Source organism: Epinephelus lanceolatus, chromosome 24 (assembly GCF_041903045.1).
Source record: "Epinephelus lanceolatus isolate andai-2023 chromosome 24, ASM4190304v1, whole genome shotgun sequence".
NCBI classification, from domain to species: Eukaryota; Metazoa; Chordata; class Actinopteri; order Perciformes; family Serranidae; genus Epinephelus; species Epinephelus lanceolatus.
Genome location: NC_135757.1, coordinates 23576752 through 23600801, shown reverse-complemented (window position 1 = coordinate 23600801; position 24050 = coordinate 23576752). Strand labels below are relative to the sequence as shown.

General features: G+C 38.9%; 2 protein-coding genes and 1 long non-coding RNA gene across 5 annotated transcripts in view; 2 read left to right on the top strand and 1 right to left on the bottom strand.

Annotated features, from left to right (window-relative positions):
* Window positions 1-9574, top strand: part of LOC117249740 (FERM, ARHGEF and pleckstrin domain-containing protein 1-like) — an 86604-nt gene extending 77030 nt beyond the window's left edge. For all 3 annotated transcript variants that reach the window (XM_033615433.2, XM_033615435.2, XM_033615434.2), the window contains exons 19-28: window positions 20-195; window positions 386-516; window positions 702-770; window positions 869-958; window positions 1191-1273; window positions 1470-1582; window positions 5611-5765; window positions 6508-6615; window positions 8353-8504; window positions 8583-9574. In XM_033615433.2, coding sequence (XP_033471324.2) covers window positions 20-195; window positions 386-516; window positions 702-770; window positions 869-958; window positions 1191-1273; window positions 1470-1582; window positions 5611-5765; window positions 6508-6615; window positions 8353-8504; window positions 8583-8658 — 1153 coding nt within the window. In that variant the 3' untranslated portion in view covers window positions 8659-9574. The remainder of the gene's footprint in view (window positions 1-19; window positions 196-385; window positions 517-701; window positions 771-868; window positions 959-1190; window positions 1274-1469; window positions 1583-5610; window positions 5766-6507; window positions 6616-8352; window positions 8505-8582) is intronic.
* Window positions 9575-9857: 283 nt separating this feature from the next.
* LOC144461883 (uncharacterized) lies at window positions 9858-12905 on the top strand. The gene is made up of 3 exons (XR_013490468.1): window positions 9858-11582; window positions 11979-12197; window positions 12420-12905. It is a non-coding gene; the product is annotated as an uncharacterized LOC144461883 (long non-coding RNA).
* On the bottom strand, window positions 12893-21981 carry LOC144461882 (uncharacterized). Its single transcript, XM_078165684.1, has 13 exons — window positions 21223-21981; window positions 20512-20633; window positions 19679-19988; window positions 18473-18558; window positions 18285-18337; window positions 18036-18078; window positions 16740-16813; window positions 16403-16504; window positions 15748-16058; window positions 15455-15633; window positions 15030-15199; window positions 13807-14021; window positions 12893-13647 (listed from the first exon to the last, which is right to left on the bottom strand). Exons 1-13 carry the CDS (start codon window positions 21578-21580, stop codon window positions 13412-13414), a joined length of 2259 nt encoding a protein of 752 aa, XP_078021810.1. The 5' UTR covers window positions 21581-21981; the 3' UTR covers window positions 12893-13411.
* Between the last annotated feature and the right edge of the window lie 2069 nt (window positions 21982-24050).

Genomic DNA, 24050 nt, shown 5'->3' with positions numbered 1-24050 from the left:
CCTCCTCCTCGTCCCTCAGGTCCGGTCGGAAGGTGGAGGCCGTGTGTCGAGACTTTGAGCAGCAGAGAGTTTGCTACCTGCCCCTCAACATCTTCCTCCTCAGGCCTCTCCACCGCTTGCTGCACTACAAACTCATCCTGGAGAGGCTCTGCAAGCACTACCCGCCCACCCACGACGACTTCAGGGACTCCAGAGGTACATATGTGCTTCCTGTGTATGTGACAGAGGTTGGAGTAAGTCACACATGTGCAAGTCTTAAGCAAGTCCTAAGTCACTGTGGTGAAAATCATGCAAGTCACAAGTCAAGTCATACTCCTACTAATAAAAATGTAACTTTTTTTTTTTTTTATCTCCATCTTTTATATCTTCCTTAATCCCTCTGTAGCGGCTCTGGCGGACATCTCTGAGATGGTGCTGCAGGTCCAAGGCACCATGATGAAGATGGAGAACTTCCAGAAGCTTCTCGAGCTCAAGAAGGATCTGACCGGCATCGAGAACCTCGCCATCCCCGGGAGGGTTAGACTCTTACATTTATTTCTTTGAGAGGGAGTTCACATTGGTGTTATTTAAATAGTCAGGTTCAATGTTTCAGGCTTAAATTATTCAGTGACAAGACCTGCAACATTCTGCAAACGTATGTATCTTTGCTTCCTCCCTGTTGCTTTCATATTTCTGATGATATTTTTGTGTTTATCTTACAGGAATTTATCAGGCTGGGTTGCCTCAGCAAGCTCTCAGGGAAGGGCCTTCAGCAGAGGATGTTCTTCCTGGTGTGACACTTCAGCAACTTTTCAAAGAGAATCTAATATTGGTGACAGCGAAAAAGAGGAACTCACTCCCACTTCTTCTTTTGTTCTTTCCTCTCCAGTTCAGCGATTCCTTGGTGTACACCAGTCGAGGAATGACCCCAACCAACCAGTTTAAAGTTCACGGCCAGCTGCCTCTGTATGGCATGACGGTGCGTCACCATACTACATTAACAACATGCTTTTTAAAAAAAAACAATTTAAGTCACTTCAAGCATCAGAGTGCAGGATTAACTGGGTAAAATTGTGTTTTATTTAGATGTTAGGACTTATTTTTACATCAGATGTTTTTGTTATAAGAGGTTATGGTTATTTTTTTGTAAATGCATTGTCCATATGTAGGATGACTGAGGTCTACAGCTCAGGAGTGTGTGTTTTTTCCAGATCAGAGAAAGTGAGGAGGAGTGGGGAGTCCCTCATTCATTCACCTTGTTTGGACAGCGGCAGTCTGTAGTTGTGGCAGCCAGGTATACACAAACACAAACTTACAGTCACATACACTTTTCTTTACATAATAATGACACAATTTTTAATAAACACCACAAAATGGAGGTGGTATATTAAAAACATCTGCTATGAATGATGGATGGAAACAATACAAGACACATAAAGAAACAATTTTACACAGAGTATCTCTCTGTCCTCCTCTCTGTCTCCGTCCAGCTGTGCGCCAGAGATGGAGCGGTGGGTGGAGGACATCAGGATGGCCATCGACCTGGCGGAGCAGAGCAGCAGCCTGAGCACTGACCTGCTGTCCACCAGCCCGTCTGACAACAGTGAGTCTGCCCTTCACTGTACAAACACTTAGAGTGTGTGTGTGTGTGTGTGAGTGAGTGAGAGAGACTCACCGTGGACTTCCCATATTTCAGTTTGTGGGGGAGTCTGGGAAACTTTGAGTGTCAGTCACTTCATTTTCTGCATTCTGGTGAAGTTTTATGCACCATTTTTTTGTGGAAATGTCTATTTTTATGGAAAGGAAAACCCAAAGTTTAAGCAATAGTTGACGTTTCAAAACATGAAATCCGACTATAATAGTTTATAATCAGAATTAATCAGAATCAGAATGCCTTTATTGTCATTCTGTCATCAAAAAAACACACATAGTTGCCCTATAGCATTATGTTATTGCTATGCTGATAGGGTTATCTGAAACTAACTGCAAACTCCAAAATAATAATAATAATAATGATAAATAAAATGCACTGTCCCTTACTGAATCAATATGAGGTGCAATATGCCCTGTATTTTTATGCTCAGACCTGCTCAGTCATTGGTAAAGACAATTTTGTCCTCTGCAAAAATCATAACTGGGACATGTCCCTACCATCCATATATCTACTGGTACATTATTGAAAAAAGCGTCCACTTTATTAGGTACAGCTTTACATCATAGGCATCATAAAAGTAGATGTGGCCTAATAAATTGGCCACTGAGTGCACGTCTTGTTTAAATACCAATAGTTTCTATTTTGTAACTTTCGTCTAATCATTTTTGATATTGCACATTTATATATATATTTACATATTAATTTGCAAGATTTATAATTAGACTCTTTTTCTAAACTTGACCTTTAATTGAAGCTTTATTTGTGTAAATACAAATTTGTGTTTTTTTAATTCATTCACTAATTTCAAAGTAAGCTGGTTGTTTTCTTGATAATATAGACATGTGTTCAGCCTTTGAGTTGATGATTCCTAACACCTGTCCTACTTGGTATAAATGCCAGTTAAGTAACTAGAGTTTCCAGTCTGTCTGTGAGGCAGCACCTCACTAGATTAACTGTTCATTTTTCTCAGTTTTCTCATTGATTTAGAGGATTTGAATCATCATTCCCAAAAAACTGCTTCCTGCCCGAACATCACTTAATCATCAAAGTATTGCAGGACTGTCTGAGACTCTGTGGGAACCAGAGGGTTCAGTCACAAAAAGCCCCACAGGAGAGTTATTTCCGGAAATGTTTCCACATGGGATTCGTCACCCACGATGCCTTTCCTTGCCAAAATATCCCAGTTGAAGTTAATGTGACACAGAGACCTCAGCTGGGACCTGCACTTCCCACAGACTCAGGGTATATTTCAATCCTTTCTTCTCCCGCTAACACGACAGACAGCTGCTGTCAGCACCTCATGAATAATCTCACCAGATTGTTCCAGGTGGTCTTTCATCATATATTTTAATGTCACCTGATATATGTAGGTCCAGGCACCAGCTGTCGCCCCCTTTTCTCTTCTTCTTTTCACTTCATTCTTTATCATAAACGCCTGTCACCGTGTTCAGCGAGGCCTCCACCTGGTGACCTTTGCTTTGACGTCTCCATTGTCTAATTTTTAACTCAAACTGTTAAAGAGTATTCGCTTACAAGTTACAACAAAAGCTTTTTTCCCTCCTTTATTTCATCCAGACTGTACTGAAATTGCTTTGATCACTGTTTTGTCTCAGCAGCGCTTTGTTCTGTGTAAAATACCTGCAGCCACGTTAAAACCATAAATGTGGGACGACATAAATGAGCAGCCCTAGCTTGGTTAGGCATACTCAGCAATAGCCAGAGTGAAGCTATTAAAGCCAGATTGTTGCTGCAAAGTTCAATCCAAATCTTCAGCATCAGCAGCCCAAAAAAAGCCGAAGCAGGAGGCCCAAACCAAGCGTAGTATTTCCAAGTGTAGTTGTCCAGTCGCAGTTTCCTCCACCAGCTGCTACCAGTTAAAATCCAGAACATCAGCCAGTTGTGTGTAACAAAAGAGGCTGCAGGATGTTGCAGAGCTTGTTTCTCTGGGATTTTAGAGTCAGCGTTTTTGTATTAAATTCTGTGGCAACATTCATGACATGAAAGCAGTTTCATTAAAATAAAACTTGATATTTATTGGTCAGTATTTTGAAAGCACAGATGATTTATTCTAAAAGCCGTACTGGATTAGAAACCCACAAAGTGTTTTATCTTCATGCCAACAATGCTGAAGTCATCTCTTTTTCTTTAGCCTTTAATAGTTGCCATTGCTGTTGTTTTTCAAACAAGTGTTTATTATTTTTAGAAATAAATTTTAGTTTTTAAATCACAAAATCAAATTATTCCAGTATAGTCATCCCTCGTCTGCTCCCTAACATATCCCCCAGCATCCTCCCAAAATAAAATGAAGCATAACTGCAAATAATGAACAATATTTAAATGCGTAACAGCAGGGGTGTAGCACCAAATTCTGAGCCCTATGCATATACAGTCTCTCAGGGCCCCCCGCCCTTCCTCTCTTGATCCGTGTCTCTCTCACACACGTTTTATTTATTTTTTTCAATGTGAGTTTGCTTTTCTTTCTTTCTTTCTTTCTTTCTTAAAGCGGGATTTATACTTGTCTACACTGTAGCCTATGCATGTGGTCTACACTATTATAAGCATTTATATTTGTGCAGTGGTGTGTCTGTGTCACTCTGCAGTTACACCTCCAAAACACTAGTCGGCAGCGGAGCATCTGTGAAGTGCTGTAAAGTTTAGTTGACTCAAAACACACATTAAACACACATTAAACATGGCTTAAAAGAGACGATTTCAAACACAAGTGCACAATTCAGCTTCAATATAAGTCGCAGCATTCACAGACAAACACTCGTCTTTATATGGACACATTTTCCCCAAATACAACATGCTAATGCATCTGGAACAGGTTTACTCAGTGTTCCCAGGATCAAAACCAAACAAGGTGAAGCAGCCTTTAGTTTCTATGCTCCCCGCCTGTGGAACAAACTTCCAGGATATCTGAGGTCGGCTGAAACTGTCAGCTCATTTAAATCAGGGCTTAAAACATTACTATTTACTGCACCTTACCAGTGAACTAGATATGTAACTTATTGTTAGGATAATCTGTAGCTATTGTTTTTATATTTGTCTGCTGTTGCTTTTGCTTTATGTTTAGCTTTTGTTTATAATGATCTATTGTTCCTTTAATGTTTTTATTTTAATGTATTTCTCTTGTAAAGCACATTGAATTGCCTTGTGTATGAATGGTGCTATAGAAATAAAATTGCCTTGCCTTGCCTTGCCTAGGTACGGTGTCAATTCAGTACAGAAGTATAAATCCCGTATAAGGAGTCACTTGGCTTTAGCTGCATTTGAAAACAAATCGTAGTGCAGGGGCAGACTAAACCATTTTGCACCTTTAAGGGATAAGAGGGGCTTCAGAGAGCTTCCACTATGTTTTTTTAATACAAAGTTTTTCATCTGATTATATTAGCCTAGTTATTGCACTAATTAGAAATAAAACAATTGCAAACAAAACCAAACTTTCATTTCAGGCTTTTTGAGGACCCTTCTCCTATTGAGGCCCTAGGCAATCAGTCCCACTTTCACCCCCTCTGCAACATCCTTGCATAACAGATGTACAACAGCCTCAATTAGATGGACACAAATGAGAAAAAAAGAAAGGAATTAAAAAATAAAAAAATAGGAAAAATCAAAAGATAAAGGAAATAAATAAACAAAATACAAAGTCAATAATGTCAATGTTTAATTTGTTCAATAAAAGTATGTTGGAAATAATTTCCTTTCATTTTTCTAAAATTCAGCAAGCAATGTGTTGTATTTTAGCGGTCTACTGAAAGCTGTTTATTTATCATTGTGATGTTCAACAAACTGCTACATATTGCATACTTTTCTTATATCCTGCAGCTCCATTATAGATGGACTGACTTGACTTGTTATGATTGTACACATCAGGTTATTAGATGGTGGATAATGTGTGTGTGTGTGTGTGTGTGTGTGTGTGAGAGCACAGTTTCTTTCTAACCTGCACGTTTGAACTCCCCGTCGTTCCCCAGAGCTGTCCGAGGACGGTGGACCCGAGTCGGAGGACGAGCTCTGCGGCTCACGCTCGTCCCTGGAGCGTCAGGGTCACCGTGGTAACACCACCGTGCACGTCTGCTGGCATCGCAACACCAGTGTGTCCATGGTGGACTTTAGTGTTGCTGTGGAGGTACCACATTGTGTCTCTTTAATCGTCTTCTCTCCACACATCTCACACCTGTTTGTCCTCTCGAGTCTTACAGCTGTGGAGTCCAGACTTATGTCTTTGTCCAGTGTGTCCCACAGACAAAGGGCCTTCAAATGTCCCTTGTCTTGCTTTTCTTCTCATGTCTGTGTTCTTGTCCTTTCTCTTTCTTCTACACCTCCATCTTCATCTCTCCCACCTTGTGTCTCTCCTGTCTTCCATTTGTCTGTTTGTCCATTCCCACCTCTGTCCGTCCACGCTGATGTTACTAGTGGACAGTAGTAGTCCGGCCAGTGAGTTGTCGAGGCCCCTCAGCAGCCCTAAGGGGCCCGTGTCGCTTGCTGTGGTTTGCTGGTACAGAACACAAAGCCTGTCGTTTAGTGACACCTGCTGGAGCAGAGAGGTACTGCAACAGCCACAGCTGCTCCAAAAGATTAACAGTAACTGTACAATGAACTTTCTGATAATCAGAAAACTAAATTCTGCTAGAAACACTGGTAAAAAGGCTACTGCGAGAGTGTGTTTAATATTCCTGAAGTATCACTTTGCCAACCTCCTGCCAGACAAGTTAAATGTAAAAGAGAGTTTTCTGAAGTTACCCTCCTACCTTTACCTAACCTCCCCTGTCTTTCTTCCCCATTCCTAACACTATAATGAAATCAGTGGCTTTGTTTCCTATTTAGCCTCACATGTCTTTTATTGACTCAGTTCTCTCTTGTGTTTCCAGAACCAGCTGTCAGGTAACCTGCTGAGGAAGTTTAAGAACAGTAACGGCTGGCAGAAACTCTGGGTGGTCTTCACCAACTTCAGCCTTTTCTTCTACAAGTCACACCAGGTTAGATATATATGCAGTGAGAGTGTAATGACAGGGATACAGGAATTACAGCTGGGTAGGCAGAAAGCTGAATAAGGCTAAAAAAGACAAACAAAAAAAACCAAAACAGTAGCATTTGAAAATATACTCTCATCTTGCAGCTCTCAGCTCTCTGTCCAGTGCCCCTCCCACAAGACGACCATGGGCATATGAACAGGCTTCATACAGAGCGCATTCACTCAGCCTCTCCTTGTCACACTCTATTTATCAACCCAAAAATGAGACAAGGATTAGTCACCCTCCCTTAACCCCGCCACTGTGGATTGCTTCCCCAAGACAGAGCAAGCAGCAGCTCGGAGGAAGGACCTTCTGCCAGCGCCAACCCCTCAGCGCCTGGTACCACAGCAGGCTGATTGCCTGCAGCAGCGCAGGGTCTAGCCTGTTAGCTGATGTGGAGTGGAGTCAGGGTTATTGAGAGCACTGGAGCGGAGGACACACTCTGTACGTTTACATGCATAGTTAAATCGGGCTACAGTTATAGCTCGACCAGGCGATTTAATTGGACTACTGTCCTTGTCCCAGTATACAAGCATGGGACAGAAGTATGTCCGACTCCGCTATGCTACACAAGTTAGCTGTGGTTAGCCAGTGATTAGCTTATTTTACAATATTTAACTCTTTCAGTTACTGCCTCAAGCGAGGGAGTTCAAGTATCTCAGGGTTTTGTTCATGAGTGAGGGTAGAATGGAGTGTGAGGTGGATTGGCGGTTTGGTGTGGCTTCAGCAGTGATGCAGACGTTGTGCCGGTCGGTCGTGGTGAAGAAGGAGCTGAGCCGGAAGGCAAATTTTTCAATTTACTGGTCCATCTACGTCCCAACCCTCACCTATGGTCATGAGCTCTGGGTAGTGACCAAAAGAATGAGGTTGCAGCTACAAGCCGTGAAAATGAGTTTAGTCCATGGGGTGGCTGGGCTCAGGACATCTTGAGGGAGCTCGGAGAAGAGCCGCTGCTCCTTCATGTCGAAAGGGGTCAGTTGAGGTGGTTCAGGCATGTGATCAGGATGCCTCCTGGGCGCCTCCCGCTGGAGGTGTTCCGGGCACGTCCCACTGGTAGGAGGCCCCGGGGCTCTGGATATAGATTTCTTCATGTTGTTGCTGGCTTCTTCTTCTGTTCACAATAAATTGATTTTCTCTAATGAGGCTCCAGCTAAAGTAAGCTACATAAGCATAAACTTGATGCCGCAGCTGTGAGCTTTTAGCTCCGGTTAGCAGAAGGCTAAACTATTAGCAACATTTTCTGTCCTTCTCTGAAACACTTTGCTGATACTGACACATGTTTTGATCTTGTTATTGACCGACTCTCCTTTTTTTTGGAAAGTCCGTCTTCCTCTTCTGGGTTGCTTTGCAGTGTAGGCAGTTGTTGCCAATGCTGGAATAGAAACCTCCTCTTTGGGATTCTCCATCAGGGACAGCGACATGCATGTGCATCTGCATTTATAGAACAGCCAATAGGAACATCGTCTCTCTCTTAAATGACTTGTGAGTCTCCCATCATGGCCCAGATTTTCCAAAGCCTGAAAACAGAGCCAAGACGAGTCTAGTTTTCTTTCAGTGGGACAATTGCCCAATGACACTAAAATTAATTTGCCTACCCCAGCTGTAAGAGGTATTGGTCAGATATGGGAAAATGGTCAAGCAGTAATATGTTGATGCATAAAAACTGATGATTTCCTGTCCTTCTGGCTCGTCTGCTCACAGGATGACTACCCTCTGGCCAGCCTCCCTCTGCTTGGTTACTCCGTCACCGTTCCGTCAGAGTCGGAGAACATCCATAAAGACTACGTCTTCAAACTCCACTTCAAATCCCACGTCTACTACTTCAGATCAGAGAGCGAGTACACCTTTGAAAGGTACAGTATTTTGGGTGTAACAAGTTGATCACAGGAAAAGAATAAATGATTTTACCAACTATATTTAATTTGTCTCAGGTGGATGGAGGTGATCCGCAGCGCCACCTGCTCCGCCAGCCGCTCCCTGCCGAGCACCAGGAAAGACCTTTACTGATGAGTCTGCACCGAGAGACACTCACCTGGGTGAAGATCTGGACTTCAGTCTGCACAAACACCTGAAAAAGACTCTTCTTAAAGACACAGGATCACTGCTAATACCTCTGGATAGCTGATTCACACATGCATCACCCAGAGGTCCTCCAACTTCACCTCCTCTAACTTCCCTCTTATTACACACCTTCTCCACCACTAGTGTCCGATCAGAGATGTCTGTGATGTAATTCATAATGTTATTTTACTTTTTTCAACTCCAAACTGGCAGCACAAAGTCTTGCTGGCAACGTTTTCCTGTTTATTTTGGTGTTTGTGCCATTGAGTGTCCTTCACGTGCACACACAGAGATCTAATGTTCACCCCCGACTACATATCCTGTTTATGATAACGAGGATTTTTATGATAAAGCTGAATGAAATACACAAGATTTACCAGAAGTATTTGGGACACTGAAGCATGAGTGTGTGCACCGTGTTTTTGCATTTTAAAGGTTTCCTCTGACACATTTGTGATGAGGTTAAAACATGTATGTAAAATGCTTGAATAGAATCAAAGCCATGAGTTTAGACTGTGTGCATGTGAGCACAATCATAGTGATGAGAGTGTTTTCTAAATATAATAATTAGATGAATTAAATGTGATGCCAGTTTGGACACAGTTAAAAAAAACATCCATCTTTTCCTTTTTGTAAGGCGACTTTTTGTACAATACTTTGATACACTGTGAAATGTTTTTTTTTTTCATGATTTCCTGCACGTCATTTTTAAACAGACAAATGATTTCAAAACTGCTTCCGATGCCAACAGAGATTTCACTGGTCCATTTGCCAAAAACCTTCCTCTTCTGTGCTCCTCTAGTTTTCTGGATTTTACTATTCTAAATAAAGATGAGAAAAGATTGTGTTCATATGAAAAACATGCCAGAAATTGATGTGTTTTGTTTTTATGTCTTGTTCATGAGTAACAATTCAGGAAAAAGGGAAAACCTCAAATATTAAAGAGGAAGGAATGTTATTAGAGGCGTAACATAAAATTAATGCTACAGTAGAAACCAATGAGTCAAACGTGAGTCAAATTTAGTCAATTAAGTCATGTTTTTGACCATATATTTATTAGTTAGCACAGTCTCAAGAGCATGGAGGAGATACCAGGAGACTAGCCGTTACTCAGGGAGAGCTAGACAAGGCCGTAGAAGGGCATCAACCCAGCAGCAGGACCGGTATCTGCTCCTTTCTGTGAGGAGGAACAGGAGGAGCACTGCAATGAAATATTTCAAAGATGATGAAAACATGATTGCACAAGCTTTGTGACATATTGATCAAAACTTAAATTACTGTAAAACCAGACTCCAAGATGCAACAGGTTTGATATAATCCAACAGGGGACCAGCCAAAGGCAGAGTTTGTTGTGTAACTTGCTGGGGCCCGATGATAACAATCACTGTTTTGATAACAATCTTGTTTTTTGAATGTAATTTGCTTTTAAGGTCCTCAAATGGCACTAAATCAAACAGCATTCCATGTCTGCCTTTAACAGATGGTGCTATTTCATTAATCCACTGTGCTAAAATGGTCTTTTTGGCAGCATAGATAAGAATACAGTACAGTCTCTTCCTATATTTTTTCAGATAGCATATTTACGGTGGCCCTGAAGTGCAAATCACAACAACAAATCAGAAAACACAACAACAAATCAAAAAACACAACAGCAAATTACTTAACACAACAACAAAACAGAAAACACAATGACAAATTACTAAACACAACAACAAAACAGAAAACACAACAACAAAACAGAAAACACAACGACAAATTACTAAACACAACAAAACAGAAAACACAACAACAAATCAAAAACCACAACAACAAATTACTAAACACAACAACAAATCAAAAAACACAACAACAAATTATTAAACACAACAACAAAACAGAAAACACAACAACAAATTACTAAACACAACAACAAAACAGAAAACACAACAACAAATCAAAAAACACAACAACAAAACAGAAAACACAACAACAAATCAAAAAACACAACAACAAATTACTAATCACAACAACAAAACAACGACATTAACCAAACCGGAAAAGGTAGGTACCCTCGGGCTACATGAATCGTCGCTGATTGGACTGATCCATCCCTTGAACCGGAAGGACATGGTTTACATGTTTTCAAAATATGAGCGCCACCAGTGACAACGTACGCGCTGCTATTAAAGGATATTTTGATGCAGGACATGGATATGATGTGATACTGGATATGCTGTCGACAATTCACAACATAAACATGAGTCTGCGTACGCTGAAGACACGTTTAAAAGAAGCAGGGCTGTATAGAAGACTCAACTATTCCCCACTCCCTGAAGTGAGGCGTGCAATTCTGACTGAGCTGGAAGGACCAGGGCAACTCTTCGGTTACCGGACTATGTGGCAAGTTTTCGGCAACAAAAACACAGGCTTCACGTTAAACGTGATGTAGTAATGAGGTTATTGAAACAACTGAATCCACGAGGGACGGCTTTGAGAACACGCGGGAGGTTTACAAGACGTACGTATCACTCCATAGGTCCAAACTACATATGGCATGTAGACGGATATGATAAACTGAAACCATTTGGCCTGGCCCTCTCAGGATGTATAGATGGCTTCTCAAGACAAATAATGTGGCTTGTTTGTGGACCAACAAACAATAATCCATCTGTCATCGCTCACAATTATATTAACTGTGCCAAGAATGTTGGTGTGGTTCCAATGAGATTAAGAACTGACCTCGGAACAGAAAATGGGACTATGGCAGCAATACAATGTACCCTCCGCCATGTGCATATGGACTACAATGCCGGCTCGTCTAGCCACAGTTACGGCTCATCAACAGGGAATCAGCGCATCGAGTCATGGTGGTCTTTTTTCAGAAGAGGGAGGTTGGTACATCTGTTTGGATTAAAAGTACAGTGGAAGCTGTATAGTGATCACCTCTGTCTCTGTTAAACTAATCAGTGCTGATTATTAAAATCCCCTTCCTTGTTTGTCATTGTGATTATTATTAGTGTTCTTCAACTGTTAATCTCTAAAGCAGGCCACTTCAACACTAAGTGATAATAATGAACATAGGAATCCATAGGAATTATTCTTTCCCAAAGATATTGAATCACATCAGCAGTTGATTACTGTTGTGATAATCATATTGGTTTACATTCTGATTTCTCTGTGATGCTTTTGTTAAGATGTATCCATCAGTGCATTCTAAACGTGACTTGTGGTTATTAATTTTGTCCTCTCGTGTGAAATAAGCCACTTTGCATCTAATGTATCCCCAGGTCTCAGTTTTGGATGGACTTGTTTGGAGACCTGAGAGACTCTGGACTCTTCAATGGCAGCCATGAACACCAGTGCTTACTGAGATTTAGCTTCAGTAATGTTCTGCAGCAAGACCTGGATGAATGTATGGACCTATGGAACAAGCACCGGATTCGACCAAGCAGACTTGCATCATGTCCAGGAGGGATTCTGAATGAACTGTATCTCTTGCCTCACAGGTAGTAATTATCATACATTACAAAAAATGCAAGGTGTTATGGTATAGCCTAAACTGGGATATATTTGGACAATTGTACATGTTGGTATAATCCATTCTTGAATTTAGAAGCTATCTGTCTCTACCATTGTTTATAAATTTCTGTATAGCAACAAGCAAACAAATCTAACAATGACCATTTCAAACCTTGTCCTTAATATCATTGTATCATCTAATTTTGCAGATTTGGTTCAAGGGACTGTGGATTTGTTGTTGAAGACAGGGAACTGGATGTGTTTTCTGAGGCAAGACAAGTGATTGATTTATGTGGTGATGCAGACATTGAGGAATACCTACAACAGGCTGTGGAACGAAACGGACTACAACAGCCACAAGACTGGAAGACAGCCTCAGAACTGTACATCACTCTGAAGGAAATAGCTGGGCTATAGACATGGACTATTGGAACCCGTTTTTACCTTTCTTATGTATCCCACATTAACATGGACTTAAGACAATATTTTCCCGATGATTGGTGGACTATACATGCCTGAGTTTTGGAAAACACTTCCCATTCACAAATGTGATCTGACATTTACAAATTGCTTCAAGGGATAAATTACAGGATATGATCCCAAAAGTCTCAAATGTGGTTCTTTTGAATTTTCAGGTTTAGCATCTTGAACTCTGGGACTGAAGTGGAGACATATTAAACTTAAATTTTATTCATTTTCTGATTCAGTGTTTATGTAAACATCAATTACTTGCAAAAAACATTTGTTCTGATTTTACGTTGTTTTTTTTAAAATATATATTGAGCTGTAAAAAACAGGAAACAGCAAAATAATAAATGAAAATCAGGACACAGCTCTGAAATATTTGTGGGTAAGATCTGCAAGTAGCTAACTGCACCGACTGAAACAATGTATAGAAGCCCTCACATGGGTGAACAATCACTTTAATGCATAACAAGTCCCAAATTGCCTTTTAACAATAGGCAGTAACTGATGCAAACAAGCAAACGTGACCTTGTACTTGGGCATTATTCTGACCAGAAAGTTGTTGAGAAAAAAAAAAAAAAAGACAAAAAAAATAAATAAAAGAGAGCCCAAATCAGGCCACAGCTCTTACTGCATTTATGGGTAAGATCTGTAAGTAGCTAACTGCACAGATTCAAATGTATACAAGCCCTCACACAGGTGAACAGAATCACTTTTATGCATGTCCCTTTGACATCTAAAAACATCCAAATCCTGGAGCATTCTGGATCCCAAACTCCATGTTTGTCTTAAAGACACTGTAGGAATCCAAGAGCGGTAGCTTCAGTGTGTTTGCACATGTGCTTGCCATTGGAAAAGGTGAATCAGTTAAAAACTCAATGCTTGGAGGGGGTGCTATTCCTGCTGGTGGAAGTGCTGCTAAACCAGTGGCAAACATCAGCACATCCTCAAGGGACACAGCCGTCACTTTTTCTAAAAAGAGAAAGTCAACATTGTAGTGCATTGTTTGACTCTGCATTATCTAAAAACATAAAGTGAATCATTACTCTTATATTTCATTAAAGAAAATAAGATTACTAAGAAACTACACTACACAATTTATATATATCTAACAAAACAGCCTTGACAAACCTTCACAATCGAGAAGAAAATCAGCCCAAAATCCAATTATTTTGACCTCCTTCTGCCGCCTGTTGCTTCCTCTTGGGCTGAGGTCTGGGCTGAACATGCTTTCCATTTCTGCAGCAGTCAGGGCCTTGGAAGAATGGTATAGGACAGGAGCCAGCACACCAGAATGCTGCTGCAGTGCAGTCAAAAACTGCAGACTTGCCAGTCCATCTCTGAATCTATCAAGGACAATTATTGTGTAAGACATAGGTGTGGTTTATCAGGTCTGACAGAAAAAAAAACTACCAAACATATAGCAACAATGTATGCAAATATACTTACAGACCAGATTTTTAATTTAATATATTTTGACATAAATTCTGATCGTGTATATATATGCCATAGGTAGATTGTTTATATAGGAGCATACAGAAAACATTTCATAGTGCACAGAAATTAATAGTGATGTCAAAAAAGGAGAGATCATCATGATTTGGACTTCTCCCCTAAAAATCTTGCTTTCACACTGCAAGAAACAGAAGTGTGCTAAACAAAGCACAATAATTTCTTTGAGCACTAAGTACACTAAGGAAAAATAGACAAACAAGCCGGATGGTATTTGAGGGTCAAATGGAGCATAACCTGAGCTGCTAATTACTGAACCCTTATGAGAAAATGAGTTTTTGGTTTCAAACAGCTGATTAGTGTCAGTAGTACCAGCTGGTTACTCTGGGTAATTGTGTATAATGAACAGAAATAAACCAGTGGAGCTCAGATATGGTTTGCCATGTCAAAAGGTACATAAGACAGAACTTTCAATTGAATCCAGTGGACATGCGTATGTAAAAGTTAAATATTTGTCTTTAACAAAGTTTACTCAGTGTCAGACTGTACTTCATGATTTACATACTCATATTTACTTTGTGGATCATAAAAGTGATGGAACCTAAAATTAGGCTAGTATTGTTCAATACATTAAAACATTTCCCTGAAGGGGACAAAAAGAGGAGATAGCAACTGAAGATTGCACTTTTACAGTCTGATCCAGTAAGGATGCTCCTCAATCCTGCTATTTCAGAAATACCTGATGGCACTGTCTCACAATTTGTCAGTGGCTGCGGTGATATGCAGTTGGCAATACTGACTGAATGTTGGATTAGTGAAAAACTAAACTATTACATTTTTTGATGATTGTTGGCAAAAAAGTTTTAAATAATATCATTTTAAAACTTTAAAAATAATATTACCGTTGAATGGCAATGTGGTTGTGGTCTATAATGTACCATCTGAGGTACTCCTCCACGAGTGTATGCTTCTCACAAGCTTTGACACGTCGGAAGCATCCAGCTGTTTGGAACATTGTGCTGTTTTGCAAAATTAGATTTTGCAAAGACTCCTCCGATTCTGCTTCCTGGACCTATTTAAAAGACATTTACTGTAAGACCAACCCAAAAATATCCATGCTTGACTACTCTTCTCCTTCATTAATACAAATCTAGGATTAAAAAAAAGGATAAAATGACTTTTACTTCTCGTTGAAATAAGTGGAAATCTGTCCCTTTAAATAAATAAAACTTATTATATCTTGAGTGTCGTCTTACTCTCAATTACTGAAATAATTTTCAGGTGTCCTCTTAGTAAATTCATTCCTTGAGTCAAGATAATTTTCTACCTGACGTAGAGCTTTCCCTATCTCCTCATCTGTTACATCTTCCACAGTGGCGCTGAAACTTGGCTTCCCTATTATGTGGTTGACAAGGTCCTTTGAGAGGAAATGTGGTGCTGGTCCCCCGTGTATGATAGACACAGCAATCATCTTGCCTGCAAGAAAGTACTCATCTTCCCTGACAGCTGTTACAGAGAGTACAGAATTATTATGGATAATTACCATCTACATCAGTGGAAAATAAAAAAAAAATAAATTATTTAAAACTTCAAATTTTAAAATGACATCAAAAAACCCACCTGTGGAATTGTACACAAGATATCGTCTTTCTGGAGGTCCATCGAAGATGGGGCGATTTCTCAGGTGATTCATTAGAAGTGTGAGGAATTCTCGCCTCGGCCCACCTGTGTCCAACCCTTCTTCAAAGGACCCTGCATCGTCGGTAAACTTAACGAAGATGTCGCTGTTTTCGGAGTATGAGCTGCGTCGAAATCCTCTGACGGCTCCATCCCATACGTCAGATCTCGATATATTGAACCTGCTGACTTTCTTGCGGTCAATTGCAAGTGCCAAATTTGCAATTACTTCAGGTGCCTGCACAGTTGTGGGTCTAGAGAAAAGTGAGAAACTTACTTTAGACTTTAGAGCATAGTAGCTACTTTACTAAACAAAAATCTTTCATTCCATATTCATAAACTATATCCTGACACTTCATTGAAACGAGAGACACTGATGAGTCAGTCTCTAAAACAATGAGCAATGTTTTATTCTTATTAGCTTAATTCCAATGGACTCTCTTCAAACACACATCTCAACAACTGGACCTGATTCAAGCAGTTACAGACAGAGAAAGTCAGATTGGTGTTCATTTTAGTGACTTCTCACTTTTGTATAATTTAATTTTGGACAGAATAGAGAGCTGGTTAATTTTCTACTTATGTCTATATGACTCACTCAGATTCTTCTGAGGGCATGTCATTTGTTTCCTCAGGAATGAGAACTTCATCCTCCTCATCATCATCAATGACGATAGGTGCAAAGAGATTGGTGTAGTTTCTGCAAAATGAAGACATTATGTGCACACAATATAAATATAAACACACATAAATGCATAAACACGCAGTAGATTAGCACATATTTGCCCAATCAAATGGTTGACCCGCTGTTCCAGCTTAAACTCAACAACATCTAATCTTTGTCAGGAGAGAAATGTGTTTACCCCTCAATAATGTTGCGTTTCTGATATTTTGTCCACCACTCTATATATAATTACACATAAGACAAAACACACCTGTAACAGGAGCTCTTGACGTCAAGACATCCGGAGGTACCTGGATAAGTATGATCCTCATCCAAGTGTATAGTCTGAAAATTAAGAAATGTAGAAATAGGTTAAATATTCAATCAAATGACAACATAATTATGTAACTAACTCTATGGATTACTTAAAAGGGATAGTTAAACATTTTGGCAAATTTGCCTATTGCAATAATCCCTATAGTCATATGAGTAGGTATATTCCCAGTGCCTGTTGTTTTGAGAGCCGTGAGGCAGAGATGTGCGCTGCTCAGTGAACACAATGGAGGTGGACGGTACAGGTCGCTCCATCCCTCAAAACTAATCAAATACACAATCCTACAATTCCAAAATGCTCTTATGGACAAGTTGTGTTCACAAAGCAGCATGCATCTCTGCCTCACGGCTCTCAAAACAACAGGCACTGATAATTAAAGAGAATGTACCTGCTTATATGACTATAGGGATTAATGCAATAAGCAAATTTGCCAAAATATTCAACTATCCCTTTAAGGAGGTGACATAATTAAGAACAGCTTCTAAATGCGAGGAGATGACGTTCAGTGGACACACTTTCACATTCACATTTCCCTGTTTACTTTTATTGTTGTAAATTTAAGTGAAATGTGATACAATTGCCAATTAAAAAAACTGCATGAAGCAAATATATGACATGATTTAAGTAATGGACAAGAAAGAAAAAATGCAACATGCTAAAGTACTGAGGAAACGTTTCTTATATGTGCTTCTATGGTTGAAGAGGATATCTGAAGTGATTTTTGATGCATCTACAATCATCTAACTCTCTATATACCCTTTCCATTTCTTAAGTCAGGCACATTCACAAAAAGGTTGTAGTTAACAGTCCATCTGAAGTGGCTTTATATTTCCCCTGAATGAAAAGCAAAGCTTAAAAGCACACAACTGCAATAAACACAATACTATGATTATGAGTTTACTTCAATAGACTTTGGTCTAATGGTATTAATATAATCATAACATTAAAAACAGATGGTGGACAATGGCTCCTCTCTCTTCACTGCAGGATGGAGAGATAAAGAAGATCTTTTGTACCCACAGCCATCAGACTTTATAATTCTTCACTGAATGGTAGATGAGCTGCCAGACAAGTGAATTTCCCTCTGAGAATCAATTAAGTTATTCTTATCTTATTAGTGCATATGATATTTACATTAATGGTGTCTATGTAAACATTTAGCTATTGTTTTGTTTCATACCTAAAGTCATGGGACAATGAGGACTCTATGTAACTATTATAATACTCCATTACCTGTTGTACTTCAGTAGAGAGTGACAGCCCCCCAGCACCATTCCTGAGAGGGCATAAAAGCATAAATCATAGTGTACTCCAAAATATATTGGTGACATTGCAAAACCAAACAAACATTTAGATATTGGAGTAGCAATGCATTTACGTATAGTAAATGTTACAATAACCACAAATTACAAAGCTATGTCGATAGCAAATAAATATGTATGCAAATGCAGTAAAAGCTAAATTTTCTATGGTAGTACTTACACTTTGTCAGGCTCTTTGTGTACAGGACTGCTTTTGTGATGAGGTTCAAATGGCTGTAGTAAAGACATAATTTAATTAAAATACAAGTATTTGTTTAGTATTGGTAGGCCGATGTCAAAAACCCACACAGATTGAGGGCAGGTTAATCACAAAAATGATCACCCAAATATGTTTTAAATTGCACTCACCAGTGTATCAGCTAGATCAAACTCTCTTGATGTTGTTTTTATCACAATCTCAGAGTCAGAGTCAGATGTGTCTGGCAATTCTCCAACTGCAAAACATGAAAATAAATGAAGCTCACCTCAATGATAATTGCTAAAAAGGGAAGCTAACACCTAGAGAAAATGCTTAGATAACTCCAAGCTGGTTAACAGAATATGAACATGAATGCTGAAAACACAGTAGGGAGTAACTAATAAAATCCAAGGGCCTATTTCAAAAGACAGCTTGACTATTGATCCCAAAGTGAGGGAAAGTCTGCATTTTTTCTGTTTCAGAAAGGGAAGTAAAACCTCTTAAAAGTTACTAGCTAATTAAAGAATAATATTTACCTTGGTGATTATATGGGCCGTTGTTGCTTATCTATTCACTATTTCTAAATCAGTTAGTGAAACAAAGGTCATGTGTGTCAAAATTCCACACACAAACAAAGCCATAAAACATCTCATCTTTTGCAAAAGCAAGCTCTTCATCAAAATATATATAAGCTCTTCAAAAATGATTCCAAACTCTACTGACAAACACCAAATATATTAGACCTTTTCATCAACACCTCCACATGACTGTGCTGAATCAGAAACACTTTTCACATTCCTTTTGTGATGATTATATGCTAAATATAATTACATTACTGATACATATTTCAGACATTTTTCATTTGTGAATTTAGTGGGATTTCAGTGTCCTTGTGGAGCTAGTCAACAGACACAGGCTTCCAGTCTAATCTAGAGGATTGTTTGGTGTTTTACATAACACTAGGTGTAGTGTTTTGTTAAAACTGTCAAGCAAAAAATGTGTAGTGTAATTCTTTAAGTGATGACTGACATTTTGCTCCGTCTATGTCAATTTTCACTTTCTATTTATTGTTTTTAATTTGTCGTGTGTAAACAATTATAAAAAAAAACCCTCAGGCAGAACCTTTTTGAAACTGACTGAACAAATTACTCCACTGTTCCAGAATAGAAAATTAAGATTTTTCCTTTTCAAGGTAGATCAACTCAGAGAAACTCAAGACTCCATTCTGAAACAGGACCCAGATTTTTGATAAATAAATAAAGATACAAACAAACAATAAATAGCAGATTCCTCACTGACTAACATACAGTATAGCAGTACAGCAAGTCAAGGCATCTTTGCACTGGACACAACTAGGTCATAACAACACAGTTTACCTTCCTCAAAGTCTTTTTTTGAGCAGATAAAAACGGTGATCCGCTGATATGGCCTGCCAATTTCTGCCTTGTATGTTTTTAGAGTAAATGGTCTTTGTGTCCCAGGGATATTAATAACTTCAGAGCCATCTGGATAAAGAAGGAGGAAAGGTCCTTCATCCAGGTCTTTGTTGAAGTCCCTCATTTTTTTCACTGCCTGATTAAGCAGATCTAGGGCAGTGATGTCAGGATGTGTAGAAAGGCAAAGAGTTTTCCCACGCTGTGGCTTGACACCACCACCCTTCCCAATGGTCATCAAACCAACATTTATCTGCAAAAAAAAAAAAAAAAAAGTGGACTGTTAGTGGGTAATGTTTAAAGAAACGCTGTCTGACCAGGGTTCAAAACATCACCAGAGACCCCTCCCACCCCCATCATGGACTGTTCTCACTGCTGGCCTCTGGAAGGAGATTCCGCAGCCTACAGAGCAGAACAGCCAGGCTCAACAACAGTTTCTTCCCGCATGCCATAAGACTGCTGAACGCACTATAATATTTCATCATGCATGTCTTAAAGCCAGTAAACAGCAGATTTGAAGGGTACTTTTCGATACAGATCATTGGTAATACAATGATCAGAAACTAGCAAATATGTACAAAAGTGAAAACAGGACAGTGTCATTATCTGAGTAATATGGTCGTGGCACAGAAGCCCATTAGTACAGGCAAAAATATATTGGTTACCATAAAACTGACCCTACCATCAGGCTTACTTTTAGAGGACTGAGATGATGGAAGAATGTCAACAGCTAGTTAACAATTGTTCATTCTCACTCTGAGCCATAACCAACTTACCTGCACTTTACTTGTTTTCTTTGCCTCCATTTTCCCACATGAAAACTTTTGCCTCTCCTCTGTTTTTCTCTTTCTGTACTCCAGAAAGGTCCCTAGAGTAGGGGTTTGAATAGTCTGTGATTCTACACGGAAGCAAAAGAAAAACATGTTACATTATACAGACACATAAATACAACACATTATTTTTTTTGCAAAATAGGGGTGCAGTTTTGGGGACACAAACAAACTGAAGCAAGAAAGTAAACAAATCTAGAAACAACACACACAATCTTTTCCTTCTGGCCTGCAAATTTCTAAACTAAAGCCTGAAGTTGCTTCATCTGTCTTCAGTTTCACTGCCTATAACATGCACTCTAACGTTACTGACCACCAAAAGATACCCTGGCAACAGCGGTAACATCAATACATCTTTCATTCCAAACAGCAGCATTCATGAAACACCTGTTGCCCCCTGACCCCTAGATGACAACACGTGCCTTATCACGTCTTTAATTTACATGCACAAACACAGACCGTTCCTCTAACAAGTCGACCATTATGTAAACGTAATAAATGTGTATGTGTATGTATACTGTAGCTGTAGGAACTGCCGAGTAAGGTCTGGAAACTGACGTAAGTTAGCTAATTTGCTCTGGTAAGCTAACGTTACACCATTCAAAAGTACGTTAGCCTAACATAAACATTACATTAACGTTACATCCATCAACTTACTTGAAGGTGGCGCGTGAGTATCGTCACCGTCTTCTTGCAGCCTTTTCCCACAATCACTGCAGAAGTTGGGTTTTCCCTCGAACTCTTTGCCACAATTGTGGCAATACATCGCGGCGTGTTCCTTTGTTTCTGTTTGTCTGGCGGTGTTGTCCTTCCGGTTCAAAGGACGGATCAGTCCAATCAGCGACCATTCATGTCGCCCGAGAGTACCTACCTTTTCCGGTTTGGTTAATGCCGTTGTGTTTTCTGTTTTGTTGTTGTGTTTTCTGATTTGCCGTTGAGTTTTCTGATTTGTTGTTGTGTTTTCTGTTTTGTTGTTGTGTTTTCTGTTTTGTTGTTGTGTTTTCTGATTTGCCATTGTGTTTTCTATTTTGTTGATGTGTTTTCTGATTTGCCCTTGTGTTTTCTGATTTGCCGTTGTGTTTTCTGATTTGTTGTTGTGTTTTCTGATTTGTTGTTGTTTTCTGATTTGCCGTTGTGTTTTCTGTTTTGTTGCTGTGTTTTCTGATTTGTTGTTGTGTTTTCTGATTTGCCGTTGTGTTTTCTGTTTTGTTGTTGTGTTTTCTGTTTTGTTGTTGTGTTTTCTGATTTGTTGTTGTGTTTTCTAATTTGCCATTGTGTTTTCTGTTTTGCCGTTGTGTTTTCTGTTTTGTTGTTGTGTTTTCTGATTTGTTGTTGTGTTTAGTAATTTGTTGTTGTGTTTTCTGTTTTGTTGTTGTGTTTAGTAATTTGGCGTTTTGTTTTCTGTTTTGTTGTTGTGTTTTCTGATTTGTTGTTGTGTTTTCTGATTTGCCGTTGTGTTTTCTGTTTTGTTGTTGTGTTTTCTGTTTTGTTGTTGTGTTTTCTGATTTGTTGTTGTGTTTTCTAATTTGCCGTTGTGTTTTCTGTTTTGTTGTTGTGTTTTCTGATTTGTTGTTGTGTTTTCTGATTTGCCGTTGTGTTTTCTGTTTTGTTGTTGTTGTTTTCTGATTTGCCGTTGTGTTTTCTGTTTTGTTGCTGTGTTTTCTGATTTGTTGTTGTGTTTTCTGATTTGCCGTTGTGTTTTCTGATTTGCCGTTGTGTTTTCTGTTTTGTTGCTGTGTTTTCTGATTTGTTGTTGTGTTTTCTGATTTGCCGTTGTGTTTTCTGTTTTGTTGTTGTGTTTTCTGATTTGCCGTTGTGTTTTCTGTTTTGTTGTTGTGTTTTCTGTTTTGTTGTTGTGTTTTCTGATTTGTTGTTGTGTTTTCTAATTTGCCATTGTGTTTTCTGTTTTGCCGTTGTGTTTTCTGTTTTGTTGTTGTGTTTTCTGATTTGTTGTTGTGTTTAGTAATTTGTTGTTGTGTTTTCTGTTTTGTTGTTGTGTTTAGTAATTTGGCGTTTTGTTTTCTGTTTTGTTGTTGTGTTTTCTGATTTGTTGTTGTGTTTTCTGATTTGCCGTTGTGTTTTCTGTTTTGTTGTTGTGTTTTCTGTTTTGTTGTTGTGTTTTCTGATTTGTTGTTGTGTTTTCTAATTTGCCGTTGTGTTTTCTGTTTTGTTGTTGTGTTTTCTGATTTGTTGTTGTGTTTTCTGATTTGCCGTTGTGTTTTCTGTTTTGTTGTTGTTGTTTTCTGATTTGCCGTTGTGTTTTCTGTTTTGTTGCTGTGTTTTCTGATTTGTTGTTGTGTTTTCTGATTTGCCGTTGTGTTTTCTGATTTGCCGTTGTGTTTTCTGTTTTGTTGTTGTGTTTTCTGTTTTGTTGTTGTGTTTTCTGATTTGTTGTTGTGTTTTCTAATTTGCCGTTGTGTTTTCTGTTTTGTTGTTGTGTTTTCTGATTTGTTGTTGTGTTTTCTGATTTGCCGTTGTGTTTTCTGTTTTGTTGTTGTTGTTTTCTGATTTGCCGTTGTGTTTTCTGTTTTGTTGCTGTGTTTTCTGATTTGTTGTTGTGTTTTCTGATTTGCTGTTGTGTTTTCTGTTTTGTTGTTGTGTTTTCTGTTTTGTTGTTGTGTTTTCTGATTTGTTGTTGTGTTTTCTAATTTGCCATTGTGTTTTCTGTTTTGCCGTTGTGTTTTCTGTTTTGTTGTTGTGTTTTCTGATTTGTTGTTGTGTTTAGTAATTTGTTGTTGTGTTTTCTGTTTTGTTGTTGTGTTTAGTAATTTGGCGTTTTGTTTTCTGTTTTGTTGTTGTGTTTTCTGATTTGTTGTTGTGTTTTCTGATTTGCCGTTGTGTTTTCTGTTTTGTTGTTGTGTTTTCTAATTTGCCGTTGTGTTTTCTGTTTTGTTGTTGTGTTTTCTGATTTGTTGTTGTGTTTTCTGATTTGCCGTTGTGTTTTCTGTTTTGTTGTTGTTGTTTTCTGATTTGCCGTTGTGTTTTCTGTTTTGTTGCTGTGTTTTCTGATTTGTTGTTGTGTTTTCTGATTTGCCGTTGTGTTTTCTGTTTTGTTGTTGTGTTTTCTGTTTTGTTGTTGTGTTTTCTGTTTTGTTGTTGTGTTTTCTGATTTGTTGTTGTGTTTTCTAATTTGCCATTGTGTTTTCTGTTTTGCCGTTGTGTTTTCTGTTTTGTTGTTGTGTTTTCTGATTTGTTGTTGTGTTTAGTAATTTGTTGTTGTGTTTTCTGTTTTGTTGTTGTGTTTAGTAATTTGGCGTTTTGTTTTCTGTTTTGTTGTTGTGTTTTCTGATTTGCTGTTGTGTATTTTGATTTGTTGTTGTGTTTTCTGATTTGCCGTTGTGATTTGCACTTCAGGGCCACCGTACATATTAGAACAGCACCTTTGCAGATTCATCATTCAAACCTTTATTTAGGATTCAGGAAATCAACTGAGGGAGTGATGCTGAGCATAAACAGAGACAATAAAAAAAGTCACTGATCAAACA